The sequence below is a fragment of the Equus quagga genome, chromosome 4 (genome assembly GCF_021613505.1).
Source record: "Equus quagga isolate Etosha38 chromosome 4, UCLA_HA_Equagga_1.0, whole genome shotgun sequence".
Lineage (NCBI taxonomy): Eukaryota > Metazoa > Chordata > Mammalia > Perissodactyla > Equidae > Equus > Equus quagga.
The window spans coordinates 46,300,951-46,319,478 of NC_060270.1; the positions used below are offsets into that span (position 1 = coordinate 46,300,951).

The following is an 18,528-nucleotide window of genomic DNA, read 5'->3' on the forward strand; positions in this document are numbered from 1 at the left end:
ATGGCTAAAATATATGATAGTAACAATTAATATAAAAGAGAATATAATTCAAATTCCTTTTTAAAAATATTTCAGAGTAAAGAATGAGTGAGGTGTCTCTTTGTGCCCAAATCGCATTATAAGTTATACTTCTTTAACTGTATAGTATGGAATAAGACTTTGAGAACAATTAACATGAAAAAATCTTTTGTGATGAATTGTACTCCTTTAGCAAATACTGTTAACTAAAATACCATGTGTAAAGGTATTTTATTACATGATATAGTAATTTTACTCCTCAAATTGTGATAATACTATAGAAAATAAATTTCTACAAGAAGAATAGTAGCAATAAGAAGCATAAATAGTATAATAAGTAGCAACAAGAAGAATAGATTTTGTTTTACATGTGTATACATTATTAAACTGAACCTTTTGTCACTTTATGAAATCAATGCATATTTTCCAAATCAAAATACATTTAGACAAAATATCTCTAATTATATTTGACCAATTTTAAAAAACCCAAACCCGCACCACAATGACAAACAATCATTCCCCAGAGCCAGTCCATACACAGATTCTAGAAGACAGTATAAACTTGTTTCTAAACTCCCGGCAAACCTCAGGCAATTTTATAGCATTGTAAAAAAGAAAAGTAGAAGAAAGAAGAATTTGTCCAGAGACTAATTCTTCTTAAGAAAGGTCCAGCCATTGCTGCCTTTCACAGTTCTATAAAGCCAAGCTTCAAAGAGCATTCCTCAACAATGTGCATAATTTTGTTTCCTTTTACTTTTAAATCTTAAAACCAACCCTAGCTGTCTTCTGTCAAGTAATTTATGAACATTTATAGAATTTATTGAAAACATCAAAAATTTTGATTCAAAGTCAGCAAGCATAGAACAATGGGTGAAACAAAGCAAAGCAAAACAAAACAAATCAAAACAAAACTACCACATACTTCATGAATTAACGGTGGAAAAAGAAAAGAGACTTCTTACCAAGCACCCCGAGTCGGTAGTTGACTGTGATGACGATCACATTGCCATAACTTGCCAAGACACTCCCATCATATAAATTTCCAGTACCTTCCATATAGGAGCCACCATGGATATACACCATCACTGGTTTGGGACCCCCACTGTCCCGAATATCTGAAAAAAAAAATGGTTGGCAATTGTTCTTATCCTCAAAAACCATACAGAATGAAGCAAAGAATACATTTTCCATTTTAAGGACAGAAGGGCATGATTTTAATATGCTTCTGTAAATTGCTGTTTTTGTTAAAGTGTTTCTTAAGCAACTCATAATAAGAGCTATTGCAGAAAACAGCAATAGATAGCCATTGTTTCCTATCTAAAATTTTGTTAAAAATTATAAACTGAATTACAAAACTTGGACAAACTGAAATTAGGTGTAAATTTTAGTGCTTTTTGATTGATTGCTGACATGACAGGGGAACCAAAAGAAATAATAGAATGATACTTATTCTTAGGGCTATTTTTTGAAAATGTTATAAATGTTATATGGAATTTATGAACCACAAACTAAGGACAATGGTATCATTGCTATTCTGAATAGCAGTTTTTCCATTTCTTATTTACTATGAAGATCTCTATTGAATGCATCATAATTACATTGAATCATTTATGCTCCAATTTGTGAACATAATTACAGCCTTGCATTATAGAAATTGTAAGAAGTTTCATTTCACTACTGACATACTAACTGTCAGAAGAATGTTTAGGCAGTAAAGTCATATATACCTACAATTCTGTTGTTGCATTTAGGGGATTGTCATTAAAATAATATTTTTTAGTTAAGTCCAGGTCATCTGCCCATTCCACCTACCCTTACCCTTTGGAAGAAGAAAGCACACTAAATTACATTTTTCATCTCTTTGTGTAACTATTGTACTCTTTTTTAGCCCCACTGTGGCTCTCTGTTTTTGTCCTGTAGACATGAGACAGGAAACAGTTAAGTCTAAGTATAAAATGCCAAAGTTCAAGGTGAAGTTGAAGTGATTTCTACAGCTCTGAATTTTAATCAAATGTATTTCCTTTTCTAAGATACTTTCCCCCAATTATGTAGTTTCTTTCTTTATGTTTTAATCTTTAATTTTACTGTGACTTGTATTGTGGCAAAACATATGGCCTCTCCCGGATAACGTTCCTTGTGCGCTTGAAAAGAATGTCTCTTCTACTGTTTGAGAATGAATCACTTTTATATGTCTGTTAAGTCTCGTAGTTTTATAGTAGGTCCCCTATTTCCTTATTGATCTACTGTATGGTTATCCTATTCATTGTTGAAAGTGGAAATTAAGTCTCCAGCTATTATTGTAGAAATTCCCATTTTCCCCTTCAATTCTGTCAACTTTTACTTCGTATGTTTTGTGGTTCTGTTAGGTGTGGATATGTTTATAATTATCATATCTTTTTGATGGATTGACACTTTTATAAATATATAATATCCTTCTTTATCTCTTGTGACATAATTTTTTTACTTTAAATCTATTTTGACTGGTATTTGTATAGCCATTTCAGCTCAGTTTGGGTTATTACTTGCATAAAATATCATTTTATGCCCTTTCACTTTCAAACTATTTGTTTCTTTGGATCAAAAGTGAGTTTATTTTAAAGAGCACATAGTTAAATTATGTCCAATTATGTAGCGTTCAACAAGGATCTAGAAATAGTATATAAGGGGAACATAAGACAATAGAAAAAACTGCTAAACTGTATATTGGAAAACATGGTTTTAACTATTATATAGATTGAAATATTATATATGTATATATATGATTATGAATATATACATACATAAAACATTACTATTATATTATAGTCCATGATCTCTGCTATCCACAATTGAAATAAAATTACATCAAATATATTATCTCTTTTTAATGCCAATATTAAAATTGTCATTTAAACGTATGGCTTTGTTCCTTTGCTTTTGACATTTTTTATCAAAGAAATCTCCTACACCTTTACGACTGAGGTTTCAGCTTTCAGAATGGACTAATAATGGTACCAACTCACTGAAAAAACTGATGATTATTTAGAGGCTGCTTTACACTTCCTGTAAAAAGGATGACTAATATAAGAGCCTCAGGTTTTCTATTGTAATAATAAAGTGATTTCTTTAAATGAAAAATCATTTTAAGATCAGGAATTGCAGCTCAAATTGTTTGTTCAGATTTCCAAGTTGGGGAAACAGCTCCTTGCAGAATTTAGAGACTTTTTTAAAAGACTATTTTACATTTTACTTAATAGCAGTGTCTACGTTTACCATAATTCCCCTCCCCCGCAAGGGTGTACTTAAGAAGAGTGTCTTGTTTCTAAGTGGTGAGAAGAGGATACTTTGATGTAAAAACCATCCAGTAGACACAGCTACATTTAGAAGGAAAACCTAGATTTATTTTCTCCTTAAATCCTTGGGAGGGAAAATGGTATTTGCTCATTTGTAAAGATTTGAGGGCTCGTGGAGATGTTAGGCTTACACAGAGAAAACAATCCTTTAAAACTGTTAAACTCTCCTTAAATGCCTGTTTGCTGCGTACAGCTTTGGCTTATTTTCTAGTATAGCTGGCACTGAAGAAGCAATAATAAATTATTAAACTGAAATCATTAACTGACTACTCACAGCAGACACTGTACTCTGCTAATTGTACGCTTGGAGGTAGCACAGAGGGAGACTGTCTCAGAATTCTTCTTTAATTAAAATTACATAGAATTACGAAGCACCAACTGTGAACAGTAATGAAATCTTAGAACCATTCTGTTCACCTGGAAAACAATAACAGGCACGCATTGAGAAGACCTGCCACATTTTGTACATAATAACAGAATGAAGTGGACATTGCCAGGAAACACCAAAAACATGACAATAGATTCTAGGAGCTATTTTGAGTGGTACCTCTCTATTTTTCTTTGAACATTAGACTTGAAAGGATTGCTGATACTTTGGGCTGATTCTAATTTCCAATTTGTCTTTTCAAACTTCTCAAAGGTTTCAGTATTGCCTAAGAATTTAATATATGGAGTTCTTTTCCAGAAAGTTCTGTAACATTCTAAGGCTGTGTTCGGAACAATATTTCTTTTTGCTTAAAGTAACCCTGAAGTTAATGCCATATGGGGTATCAACTACCAAAATAGGTAAAATTCTTGTACAAAATAACTCACTATTGCTAATAAAGTTTGGGAAAATGTCATATTTCTATTGCAGAATGATTGGAACTTTTAATAGCGTTTTATCAGAGTGGTCCATCTTAGAATTTATTTTTGATAGTGTTTTATCAGAAAGGTCTATCTTAGACTTTACTTTTCTTCACAGTCTACAGATCTTTTTGATGTAAATATAAAAAGTACACAGTTTAATTATAGTAACTTAATATAACAAATATAAATAGCTTAAATTATATTATATATACTCCGATTTTAAAAAGAATCAGAATCTTTATAAATGAACTGATATATCGGATAGCTTACTATTGAATACTATCTGCTAATGCCATCATTTTAATAATAAGACTTTGGGGAGCCATTATGTCTTTAGTGCAAATATATTAGATGTGCTTTCGTAATCTCTAATGAATTTATTAGAGCAAAGTCATCCCTCTAAACCTTGTCTCATATTTTTCCCTGTAAATAAGGTAGATTTCACCTAAGATTTCTGGTTTTGCCTAAACAGCTGCTACTGACTTTACTAAGATCAAAGGAACACTCTCAGATACTGAAACACCAGTTCAGGCCCAATAAAACTATAAGTGTTCATAAAGCACGTTTATATTTTCTGTTATTTGCAATTTTTTAAAGCTTTGCTAAGTTCCTAGGTCTCTGAAAAGAGTGGGAGGGTTGGGGGAAATACTACATTGGTTATTTTTTTCCTAAATTTTCTATGGTAAGAAAGTATTTAAGTTTCTCAAGTTAAAAAATAATAAGCTTGGAATCTGAGTAGACATCTTGATTTTAAATTTTAGTAACTATTTTATCTTTCTGATAAACCAAAATTTTAAGCCAATGTAGCAAATGTCAATAGATCTAGGGCAGTTAGTGGGGATTTATTAGTGCCTGACAATCAAGGTTTGGAATCACAATTCCTTTAGTGGTACTAGTGAATAAATATTAGTCACATAACTCTTTAACTATGTTTACTGGATTCTTTTTCTTAAAGGACCCATAAAGTTTTTAATTGACCCTAATTTAGCATTTAACAACTTTAAAATTGTGGGGTATTGCCTCAATAAAATCTTTCTCTGATTTATTTAAAGATATTTCAAGATATTTTTGTGTCCCCTGCTCATTTTATCAAATTCAGCATTCAAAACCAGCATAAGAATATAGAAATATTGCCTGAATTTCTGCTTGTTAAAATGGACTTACAATCAAAGCTACAATTTTTAGTTAAAAAATACACAAAGATCTACCAAAGCAATTTTTTAAAAACTCCATGCAGGATATAAAGTTGCATTTGAATATTAAAATATTAATATTAAGGTATTCTTAGCACTATTTAAAAAATTTTAAATATGTCTTACATTCCTAAAATAAGTTGGTAGAAAGCTAGGATGTTGCTTTGACCCATTTTTATCACTTCAGATTAGGCTTTTGGAAACTATGGAAGTAGTCTGTAAAATATGCAGTTCTTTTGGTTTTTATAAAACACAAATGAAAAGTGGTACAACATGTTTGGCGTAAAGATGGCAAAAGAATAGTGGTAAAGACACAAGCGAGAATTAGAAGTGAAGAACAGTGCTCCACCGAGAAGCCTCGGCTTGGTGTAAGCAAATGAGGGCCATGCCCCAGTCAATGTCTCAGGCAGCCTCTGAACGCAGTGGCTCAGACAGGGACGTGGGAATCAGGGAAAGGAATTTGGTTGTTAAGAAATAATGGAGAGGCTCTGGCCCCGTGGCCGAGTGGTTGGGTTCTCGTGCTCTGCTTGGGCGGCCCAGGGTTTCGCCAGTTCAGATCCTGGGCCCAGACACGGCACAGCTCCTCAGGCCATGCCGAGGCAGCATCCTGCATGCCACAACTAGAAGGACCCACAACTAAAAATATACAACTATGTACTGGGGGGCTTTGGGGAGAAAAAGGAAAAAATAAAATCTTTAAAAAAAAAAAAAGAAAGAATGGAGAATTCCAAATAAATAACCAGATAACTAGACTCCTAATTGAACTAAAAGTAGGTTATCAAGTGGTTCATATTTGGTGCTTTATGTCCAATGATGTTGATTCAAAATTTGGAACAAATTAAATGTGAAAATTGGCTTTGGTTTTCTTTCCTACTCCTCTACAAAATAATTGTAAACGGAATTATAGAAGATGCTCAGACTTTTCTACAAAGGTTTTTTATCCTTGAGGATATTTGAATTTATCTTTCTTGTCTTCTAAATAATTATCCAAAACAGCAACACAGAGGAATAGACTGAACTCAAATTGACTGCCTTGACATTCTACACTTCTGAGCATTGAAAAATATTTATTGGTTTGATAACTCTTGTTATCTAACCGGCTTAGTACTTAACCTGAATACTACCTGCCAATTTAAATAGGGGTTTAGGATATTTTTAATGACCATTTAAAAGTGTTAAATGTGCTTCAAAATAGGTCTATAAAATAGATTCACATTTACAGGGATTAGCTCACCCTGGTCACTCAGAGAGATCTTTTGTAAACATGTAAATGGCTTACTTGATGCTGTTTTACCAAAAGAAAAAAGAAGCACATTAAATCAGCAATCAAAATATTTTTTAAATAGCAAAATAATGTATACGACCCCTGTGAGTACTTTGGAAAAATTTGGAGTTTACAAAGTTACACACTAAGAAGTCCTTTATACTTAGGCGTTATTCAGATAACAAATATCTAGGAGTTAAGGATTTTCAGTGGGTTCAACAAATCCCAAAGCCCCCAAGTGGAAGCAGTCTTCTGAGAGCACTGGGAACAATAATCCATGTCCTTCAAGTCAATAAACATCCTGAATGTTTGAATACTTCAGATTTCCAACAGTATTAAAAAAATCACAATTTACATTTTGATATTATAAGTTTATTTTTAGCCATTTAGCATTCAAAATTTTAACTTGGGCAGCTATAATAATGTCTTTCAAATATTAATGATAGTTTTATGTTTAATCTTTAACCGACTTTTGGGTCATGGTAAATACATTTTTAATCAAATGTTATAAATTTAATTAAAAAAATTTGTAAATGTTATAAAAATATTAACACAGTCTAATTTCTAAGCTTTCTCCACTTCATCTCTATAACTTAATTTTCTACTGTGAAGTAGTTTGTTAAGTATATATCTCAATGAAAACAATTCAGATTGTTTGGTGAGGATACATTCATTCCTCGTTGTAACTCATGGAACTAGTACTTCTGCTGGCCTGCTTGTGGATTATTTTATTTTGGGAAAACCTTCCTTACCATATTATTAATATCTTTATGAGATTTAATTTCCAGGGTTCCAAGAATTACTTTTAAACTTGGATTACATTGGTCACTTCTATAATAATCATAACTGGGGAAGCATTAAAAAAAAAAAAAAGCCCTAATTGGAACCAAGATTAATTGAAAGAATCAGTGGTCTTGTATAGACACCCAGCATAACACTAAGTAAACGTACACAATGAAATGAGAAATGTCAAATCAATCTAGTGACTACTTACAGAGTAAATCAGATTTATATGTCATAAGAAAGTTGGAAAGAGAAAACAATTTTGGTATTAGTGAAGTAGGAAATACACTATTGGTTTGAAAATCAGAATATTTTCATTTGCCCATCTAGAAATTATGTGCCTTTGAAGTTTTGTATCTGTGAATCTGCTCAGAGTGTTTAAGGGGTTACACAATGTTTACTAGAGTTATCTAAATGGGTTTAATGCCTCTCTTACTTATACAATTTCATTTATTTATGTGATGTTTAAGCAAATCAGCAGAAAACAGTATTTTTTAAATCTAACCCATATTGCTCAAGAAACACTTTAGAGGAGCTTTTAGTTTGTCCTTCATTTTATTGGTGTGGGGCTCTTTTTAAACGAATATCAAATGTAAAAATGAAACACATTTTGATATTGGGTAAAATATTTACATAGATTAGAAAACATGCAAAATGGGTACAGAGAGACTACGGGGGCAGGACTGTTAGTTCAAAGAATATGGACAAATTTCAGTCAAAACATGGGATGAAACATATCAAAAGTCAGTTCAAGAAAACAAAAAATGCCCCTCTTTTTAAAACATTTTAATGGTTGGCATCAAAATGTAAAACTTAACATTCATTTTTTTTAAAAAAATTAAAAATGTGTATTTATATGTAACAAGCAAGAAGACAAAACACATCAAAAACGGGAATTAAAAACAATTCTTCAGAAAAAGACAAGAAGTAAAAAAATAGAAAGGGGTGGAAAAAGTGATTGAGGCCCTTGTCATGCAAATAGATTTGGTGGAAAAAATACCTTCATCTTCAGCACCGTCATTATCACCTAAATCATCTGTCTGTTTCTTTGTAAGGGGACCTAGGATTGAGAACGGAGAAATGGAGGGAAAAAAAAGACAATTCAAGAATAAACACGACTGAGGGGAAAAAAACAAATGTAAATATTAAAATTCTCAAGGATATTTCCAAAAAGAATGGGGAAGTGGTTATGTCAAAGTTGACTATTTTGTTTAAGAAAAAAAAAAAATCCCTTTCCCCAAAATATCTCATAGAAGATTTGATTTGTGAATATATCCAGCATAAAAAATACATTATGGTTTGAAACTCAAGTCATAAACAAAGGAAATAATTTTTTTAAATACCCAGTGCTTGCATACAAAAAAGTGAACAGTTTTATGAGCTGAAAGAACTCAATTCATTCAGTGTCTTTTCTAATTTGAATTGGTGACAACAATAAAGAAAGTAGGCCAAACTTATTCTTTAATTTGGGACAATATAATAACATTAGGGAAAACAGAAATATGAACATTTTTAGGGCTTTTTTCCTCTTTTTTTTCTTCTTTTTTTTGTAAGAGCATTAATACTTGGGCTTTACACATTTTTATATCTTACATTTTTCAAAACTGTGACTTTTTAAAATTACTTGTCATGACACAAATATTTCCCCATGTGTTTTGATTAAATATTAGCTATGGATTTAAGACCTTTGCAACCTGCATAAATGTATGAACAGATAATCATATCGCTCGGTAGAGCAAAGGTGCCATCAATAGAAGTCAGTGTTTAGTTATTAAGGCAGATGCAGAGTCAGGGCTTATATTTCATAATCAATTTAGGAGTATAATGGAATTACGCCCTAGTGCAATTTCATGCCCAGTATAGTTATTTATAATGGGATCATGTTTTAGGATAATAATTGTATTAAAACACTGTGAATGTTTAATAAATGTTTTATTATACTTAACAATACTAATTTGCTAGAATAAAGGAGCACACCAAAGGGGAAGTCGAAGGCCATATGAAAGTAATTTTAAGTGTCACATAATTGACATATTCAGCACACAAAAAAGCAAATGAAGCCCCACATTTCTTTTTGTTTCAACAACCATTTAATTTGTTTGACATTTTGTAATCCTCATGCAAAAAGCAATCATTACAAACACAGGACACTCAAGTTAAAAGACAGCCAATCACATAGCAGTAAGCAAGAGAATTTTGTCATGCATAAAATAACAGTCAGAGGAAGAGAAGGGAAAAAAAAGACTGAAAGTCATGTATTGATTTCAGTAATATAAATAGCAAAGAAGCAGGCATTAACTGTAAGCACACTTCATAGGGAAAGATTGCTAAACATTTGAGGAAAGATTTCTGTCTTTTCAGCGATTACTGTGTATTATGTTTGTAATTCAAAACTACACCTAATATCACAACCACAACCATCAAAGAATGAAAATAACCATCCCAGAAAACAGAAGGAAAAAATGAGATATAATACAGTTATGTTTCATCAGCTCAGAGAGATAGCCTTGAAAAATGGTAGTAACTGGCAAAGATCAAAAGATTAGAAATAGAGAAATTGATGATGTTATTGACGGGATCTGTTGACTACTCAATTGTAAGGTCAAGGTTTCAAGTTCATTCCAAATACAGACACAGGAGTTGTACACAATAAATTAAGTGATAAACTTTCATAGTCACTTCTATAAGCAATCATTCCATTAAGAGAAAACCTAGATGAAAGCAATAATTTATGTTAATTGGCACTCAGTTACAGGTTCACAGAAAAATCCATTTCTTTAATATGACCCTGTTTAAGTGCAAAAAAGTACCCTCAGTATTATTTGATGTCCATGCAACAATGTTGCTGCATTTCTGAAATATATAAATACTTTAAATTTAATTTTAAAAATGCTGTATCACAACTAGATTTAAAATATTTCTGATTTTAAAACATCATGCAAAATATTGGACTTAAAAAAATCATATTTTCAAGCTTTTTACTTTTCTGTAATTACCTAAAGCAGTAAATGAACAGACTTCAACAAATATATTTTCTTGCATTTCTATTTTCAAGGATGACATACAGAAGTTACGGTTTTATTTACTGGCTAACCACACGGATTAAGCTCAGCGGTAGTTACTCATTGTTGCCAAAACCACTATCTACTTTCCAATTTTAGTTAAAGTATTTAATTTGTTTAATTCTTGGCTATATTAAGAACAAGTAATGCTAGCTCAAAATTTTTTGCTGCATCATCAGTTCACTAATATTTGGAGACACATGTAAAACCTATCACAATTAAATTAAGTCACTCTCTTCATGTGCAGAGCTTTATAAGATATCTCTCTTGGATGATTCAGAAGGAAATTTCTTTCTTTCTCCTCCTAGAGGCAATCAAGGCAATCTACATGACTTCTCTGGAAAATCATTCAGGTTCTACAGCCGCTCAGCCAGTAGTTTCACGAACTTTGCGCGCACAAAAAATTGCTAGCTCTCAGGTCTACATGAGATGCTATAGAAATAGAATTTTTATTAAAACGTGCTCTCCCACTTGTTTGCATGTGGGACATAGTTCTTAGTTGCTATTTGACTCTAAGTCTGCATAAGGAGAGAAACCATGGAAATAATACCATATATACAATGAGAAAATTTTTCCATGGATGGAATGGATGAATCAGCTTTTTGCTACATTATTATCACCTTCCCTAGTCAGGAAGCTGTGTGACTCTTAACTGATGGGAAATAATGATTTCATACATACACTGCACAGGACATCTTTTACTGTAGTAAATCTGAAGAGTTAGAAACAGATACAGATATTGTTTCAACATCATAAATAGATGGGGACGTCATTATCCTAGAGAAGGATTACATTGAGTTCCTTCAACTAAAGAATTTCACTTATTGAATACTAAATAAAGCTTTATTATTGGATGATATTAGATTTTTCCCATAATATAGGTTCCAGGAATCCTTTAGTGATTCCAGCATAACTGAGTTTTCTTAACATCAAGAATTTTTTACATATGATTTTTTGAAGTTCTCTGGGATAAAGAGGGCAAGAGTTTTTGGCAAAAATGATTATGAAAAAGAAAGAAAACAGATTTCCTTTATCTCGTATGTCTAAAGGCACTGAGGCTAAATATCTGAAAGGGTCTGGGGTTGCAAATTGAGAAACTCAATAGAGGAAACATATGCTTGCAGATTACAGAAACAGATCCCTTATTCCCAGGCTAGAAAGAAAACAGCCATTGCCTTGAGCTCCCTTCTTTCTAAGATATCAGCAACTCTAGCTCATTTTTCCTCTATTCTAAACTGCTATAATTGATGTCATTACTGATGTTAAAGATTTGTTAAATAGAAATAAAATATTGTGAGAGGTAATTGTCATTAATTTTCTTATGAAAATTAGACAGCCACAGTTTAGAGACCATGTTTTCTTGTAAGGTGATCAACATGATTTCTCCAAAGGGTCAAACATTTATCCTTCAATAGAAATAACAATTATTAACAACATTCAAACCACAGCTTATGCTTCTTTTAAACAACAAACAGTGTATTTTCATTACCAGCAGTTTAAATGGGTATCTTAAAGCACCAAAATATAAAGCAAATGAGTCCTCTTCAACCTGAGTGTAGAAGTGATTTATTCTACCTTGAAAGTTTATGGTGTCTGTCCTCTCTGAGGAATGCAAACATAATTCTCATTAGAGTTAATAGGAAAGTGGACCTCACGTCATACTGAAAGGGAGTGAGAGTAATTACTATATTTTATATCTCATGTTGGCAATAAATAGATTCAGTGGTGAAACAACAGGACTAAAGAAGGTAAAGGGAACTCTTAACCAGGAACTTTGAACTCACTTAAATCCAAAATAATTCCTTTACCATTAACATAATTATAATTCAAAGTATTGGCCTTTACAAAGGATGTATGATGCATTATTACATTTCAAAATCTGACCACAGTGCCTTTTATTTTTTAAAAAAGGAATAAAAATATCAGCATTTCTCTGTAGTTAACTGGAGAATAATTGTAAGCTCTGAAATAATTACTATCCACGCATATTAATGCTGCTTTTTATCATTCCCTTTGATGAAGGGCTAATATACTTTAGGTCTCAAATACATTAGAACTGATTATAAATTCCTTCATTACGGGTTCAATTCAGCAGAAATTACCCGTACTTTGTGTCACACATATCTGCAAAAGGCAAGAAGGTTGAGGGTATTATTAGCTCCTGGCTTAGAAAGCTGGCGATGAGAAATGTGTCCTTCTTAAGAGAACAAGTCTTTAAAACTTTTAGTATTATTTAGAGCTCTAGGCTCCAGTGAGTCCCATCTTAATAGATGGAGAGCCCTGGATACCTGCTCTCCTCTTTCCTCACCCTCTTTACCCAGCAGCCTTTGAGGTAAGGAATTTGATGTTAAAGAATTCCTAAGACCACTTCCATCATATAGGAGAATTTAAGGATGATGACACTATTGCTCTGAGCAATTGGAAGCTGGCTAAATCTTTTCAGGGATGTTCTTAGGACAAAATGTAGTTTATAAAACTAGGCTCAAGGATATAAAAATCTATGTCTTTTCCTTACAGAGGACAATGCCAAAATTAAATACATTTTAAATAAAAATAGCAGTGTATTACTGTATTTTATTTTTTCCAAATGATAAACGTCAAAATACAATAACTTTTAGAAATTAGATATAATAACAGTTGGTATCATTGCAAAGCTATTGAATTTTACCCATTGAAATTTAGTTACTTTATATAACTGCAATATGCACCTCTTGGGAATACAGAAGTGAGTGAAGTGACTGATTTGGAATAATATTCATTATCTTGATATTTAACTAAAAGTTATCATACTTTTTAAACTATTGATTATATTAACTGAGATAAAGAAATCACAGCTGAAAAATCATTTTGTGTCTTGAAAATTTTTCAGTTAAAAGGATATACTTTTGAGTAATGTCATAAATGTGCATTATGATAAAATAAAAATATAATGCAGACTGCTGTGATGAGATAATGCACGTAAACTTTGGAACAATTGATAGTTTTGAAAAGAATCCATATCTATGCAAATTTTGGTGGCAGTGCTATGCCATTCATGATGTCTGAGTATTTTTTAGGTGAGCTGTCTTTTTAGGCTAGTGGTTCATATGTACACAGGCTATAGAAGGAGCCAGCTTCCAGGAGGATGAAAGCAGAAGGCATGCTCTATGTTTATCTTTGTGTTGGAAGAAAACACCTACACGAACACAAAATATATTCCCTCAGACAGTCCTTCAGAGACAGAGCACAGCTTAGAACATGACTTTTGGGAAAAAGAGAATCTGATGTTAAAATCAGGAAAGAGGGAAAGAGAAATCTTCTGGGGTCAAGTATGTTGAAGCTCATTTATATTTATAAGAAAGACACGTTTTTCCTTCATAGAATTACCTTGATTACAACACTTTGAAGTCAAAAGCAATCCTGTCTAGAATAAAAATGATGGAATCTGGAGGAAAAATGTACATAGATAAGAAGTAAGTAAAATAGGCTAACCCTAATCTGAGCATCACCAAATTTTCACGAGCTTATTATATTTTTAACACTATAGTTGTTCGATTTTATTTAACGCAGATGAAGTGTTTTTATAACATAAAAGATGTCAGAATAATGTTCCCTTTTCATCTGGAGCAGTGGTTGTATGCTGTATAAACCTGTTAGTACTTTGTGAAGACATACTCTCCATTGCCCTGGCTTTCCACACATTATCCAAAGATGCACCTGGAATATGGTGAGGACACAAGTGCCCCCAGATGCCCAGAGCTATCTCAGCAAGACTTGACAATTGGAATGTCATCAATAGTCCAACCTCCCCGGCATGGCCGCAGTATTCAGTCATCCAGCCATTCAACAAATATATATTATGCTGTGTGCTGAAGACACACAGTGAGTAAAACAGGCAAGAGCCCTGCCCTGATGAAAATTAATTTTGTCAGGGAAAGAGACATTAAATAAATAATCACACACATAAACATATACTACTTACACATTGTGTAAAGACAAAAAAATCTCGGTGTTATGAAAGGTTAGACAAGGGGACTTAGCTGAGCTTAGAAAATCATCACTGAATAAGTGCAATGTGGCCTAAAGACTGAAGGTTAATTCGATACTAAGCAGGTGAAGAGGCTGGGGATGGGAGGTATAGTGGGAAGAATATTCCAGCCAGAAAAAAAAATAGCATATGGACAGGCCCTAAAATGAGACGGAGCCTGGAGGTGTGTGTGGCTGGCATACAGGGAGTAGAACAGACAGTAGCAGGAGATGAGGATGGAGAGCCAGACAGGCATCAATTGGAACATGCAGCTCGTCTAGCCTGGGGATTTTTGTCTTAATCCTAAAAGCAATAGGAATCCATTTAAGGAATTTAAGCTCATACTGATAAACTCTGGCCTATCTGAATCTTAAACAGAAAATCAGAAAGAGGCAAAGTCATTCTAAGACATATGGCTGAGAATATTTTATCCACAGGCCTGCATTATGTTTGTTCGCATCAGATGAGAATACCTTCATTAGAACAAACTAGATAATGGAAAAGGAGTCTATAACCTCTTATTCCATTTCTGTTTGAAAAAAATTAATAACACCAAAAAATAAACTCTAAGACTCCAGCACATCTGCAATTTATAAGTATTTTAAAAGTTTTCTATTAAATATACTTTTAAAATTAAATTTACTTTCCCTAACAATTAACATACTGAGAAATAACAAACATATCCTAACTATTCTTATATTCGTACAAAGATAGATACTTCACAAGGTATTTCTACTTGGATATTTCACCCCATCTCAGTACAACAAAGATGCTCATCATGTCCACCTCAAAGCCAGTTTTACCTCGCAACATAGGTTTAGCTTTAAGAGATGTAACCCTTCTCTCCGTTTCTAAAGTCTTAGCCAGATTTCATCAATTTTCAAAGAGAAATTTTGTTCTCCTCACTCTCTCCCGATACTCCCTATCATTAGCCTAGTCTGTGGCCAGCATTGTCACGTGCCCAAATTATCGTAGTAGCCTTATGGTTGCTCCCACTGTCATCCAAACTCTAGACTGTCTCCCAAGCCAGTTTGTATACCATCGAGTTTTGAAGTTGTAGATAATAATAGTGGTAAACCCAAAGAGAAAAAGATTTAATCATCATAAATTATCATCAGCTAAAATGTACACACATTCACCTCCTTCTAAGATTAAAATTGCAAGCACTCCAAGGGAACAGGAAGTCAAAAGCATATACAACAATCTTATACTGTGAGTTTTAAAATAGCTATAACAAGACAGATGAAAACTAAACATAGCTTAACACTCATTTTGATGTTTTAGAAATTCATGAGCAAAAATAAGATATTTTCTATTTAAAATGGAAAGAAGTAATTTAAAATATTTTTTAGAAAATGCAGTTCAGATTAGTGTTCATTAAACACCACTTCATTGTTTCCCTACTTTGTGTAAAATTCCTTACTATCTCCTTTTTCCTATTATGTTAGACTAAATAACCCAGACAACCATAAGACTCTTCTTCTTCTTTTCTGATTCTATCTCTTCATTCCCTTGCTTTCCAAAATACATCTTCTTCTGAATTCTACCAAACATTTAAAGAAGAAATAATAACAATCTTTCCCGAATTCTTTTAAAAAATAGAAGAGGAGGGAACACTTCCAATTTCATTTTATGAGGTGAGCATTACCCTTACACCAAAGCCAGATAAGCAGATTACAAGAAAAGAAAATTACAGATCAATATCCTTGATAAACATAGATAAATTAAGAAAACAATCCCATTTACAATAGCATCAGAAACAATAAAATACTTAGGAATAAATTTAACCAAGGAGGTGAAGGATCTGTACACTGAAAATTATAAGACATTGATGAAAGAAAGTGAAGAAGACATAAATAAATAGAAAGATATTCCATGTTCGTTAATTGAAAGAATTAACATTGTTAAAATGTCCATATTACTCAAAGTGATCTACAGATTCAATGCAACCTCTATCACAATTCCAGTGGCATTCATCACAGAAATAGAACAAATAATCCTAAAATTTGTATGGAGCTGCAAAAGACCCCGAATAGGCCAACCAATCCTGAGAAAGAACAAAGCTGGAGATATAAGACTTACTGATTTCAAACTATATTACAAAGCTATAGTAATCAAACCAGTGTAGTATTGGCAAAAAAAAAAAGACATACAAATCAATGGAACAGAATAGAGACCAAGAATATACAATGGGGAAAAGACAGTCCCTTCAATAAATGATGTTGGGGAAACTGGATAGCCACATGCAAAAGAATGAAACTGGACCCCTATCTTAAACCATATACAAAAATCAACTCAAAATGGATTAAAAAGTTGACCGTTTAAGACATATAACTGTAAAACTCCTAGAAGAAAACATAGGAGGTGAGCTCCTTGACATTGGTCTTGGCAAATGTTTTCAATTTGACACCAAAAGCAAAGGCAACAAAAGCAAAAATAAACAAGTGGGACTACATCAAGCTGAAAAGCTTCTTCACAGCAAAGGAAACCATCATCAAAATGAAAAGGCAACCTATAGAATGCGAGAAAACGCTTGCAAACCACGTATCTGATAAGGGGTTAATATCCTAAATATACAAGGCACATACAACTCGATAGCAAACAACCAAAAACCCCAATTGAAAAATAGGTAAGGGACTTTGAATAGGCATTTTTCCAAAGAAGATCTACAAATGCCAACAGGTACATGAAAAGGTGTTCAACATCACTAATCATCAGGGAAATGCAAATCAAAGCCACACATCACTTCACATCTGCTAGGATGTCTATTACCAAAGAGCCAAGATAACAAATGCTGGCAAGGATGTGGACAAGAGGGAAGCCTTATACACTGTTGGAATCCTTGTACACAGCCACAATGGAAAACAGTATGGAGCTTTCTCAAGAAATTAAAAATTGAACTGCTTTACAATCCAGCAATCCCACTTCTGGGTATATATCCACAGGAAACAAAATCATCTTTAAGAGATACCTGTACTCCCATGTTCATTGCAGCATTACTCACAACAGCCAAAGTTGGAAACAACCTAAGTGCCCATCAGTGGATGAATAGATAAAGAAAATAAGGGGATATATGTACATAATGGAATATTATTCAGCCTAAAAAAAGAAGGAAATCTTCTCATTTAGTGTAACATGGATGAACCTGGAGGGCATTATGCAAAGTGAAATAAGCCAAACAGAGAAAGACAAATACTGTATGGTATCCCTTATATGTTGAATCTAAAAAAAAGTTGAAGTCATAGAAACAAAGTAGAAAAATGGTTGCCAGGAGCTGGGGAGTGGAGGAAATAGGGAGAGGTTGGTAAAAGGGTAAAAACTTTCAGCTATAAGATGGATAAGTTCTGAGGATCCCATGTATAACATGGTGACTGAAGTTGATAACACCGTACTAGATAATTGAAATTTTCTGAGAGCAAAATTTAAATGGTCTCGCCAAAAAATATAGGTAAATATATGAGGGAAAAAAAACCCAAAACAGAATACAATTTTTTCCATTGTGAATCTAGTCATTGTTGCACAAAAAAGTGAGCTCACACTCACACCTTGTTTTTTTTATCCCATAAAGTTGATTCCTAAAGTTCTAATTCCTTAAAGATTCTTTAAAGTTCTAAGTATAATCCACTCACTTCGGAGAGGAGGAGAGGAGGTGGATGAGCATAGGGAATCTCCTTTAGAATAATGTGTAAAATTTTTTTACATTGAAAAAAAAGGAGTACTAGTGTGTGTTTTGGCCTACACTGCTTCTTCAGGAAGCTCTACACCGTTCAGCAAGACCTGACTGTGAAAATAGCTTCATTCCTAGACATTACTAAATTTTACCTCCATAAATGAGATAAATAAATTGAAGCAATAATGATTAAAACTCCATTTTCTGAGTGGGTCTTTCTGGGTAATAAGTCAGTGAAGGACAAACTCTTTAATGCGAACGTCCTGGGGGTGCTGGACTAGTGGTGAGTGTGTGTTCCTCTGAGATGACTTCTCGACAGTTTCCAGTCTCACGTGTGCCGTTTCTTGCTTA

The 18,528-nt window shown here is 33.0% G+C and overlaps 1 protein-coding gene across 1 annotated transcript in view; it reads right to left on the reverse strand.

Moving 5' to 3' along the window:
* The window catches only part of NLGN1 (neuroligin 1), a 651,710-nt gene that overhangs the window by 449,692 nt on the left and 183,490 nt on the right, over positions 1-18,528 (reverse strand). The window contains exons 3-4 of the mRNA XM_046659447.1: positions 8,440-8,499; positions 981-1,133 (exon numbers count right to left, since the gene is read on the reverse strand). Coding sequence (XP_046515403.1) covers positions 981-1,133; positions 8,440-8,499 — 213 coding nt within the window. The remainder of the gene's footprint in view (positions 1-980; positions 1,134-8,439; positions 8,500-18,528) is intronic.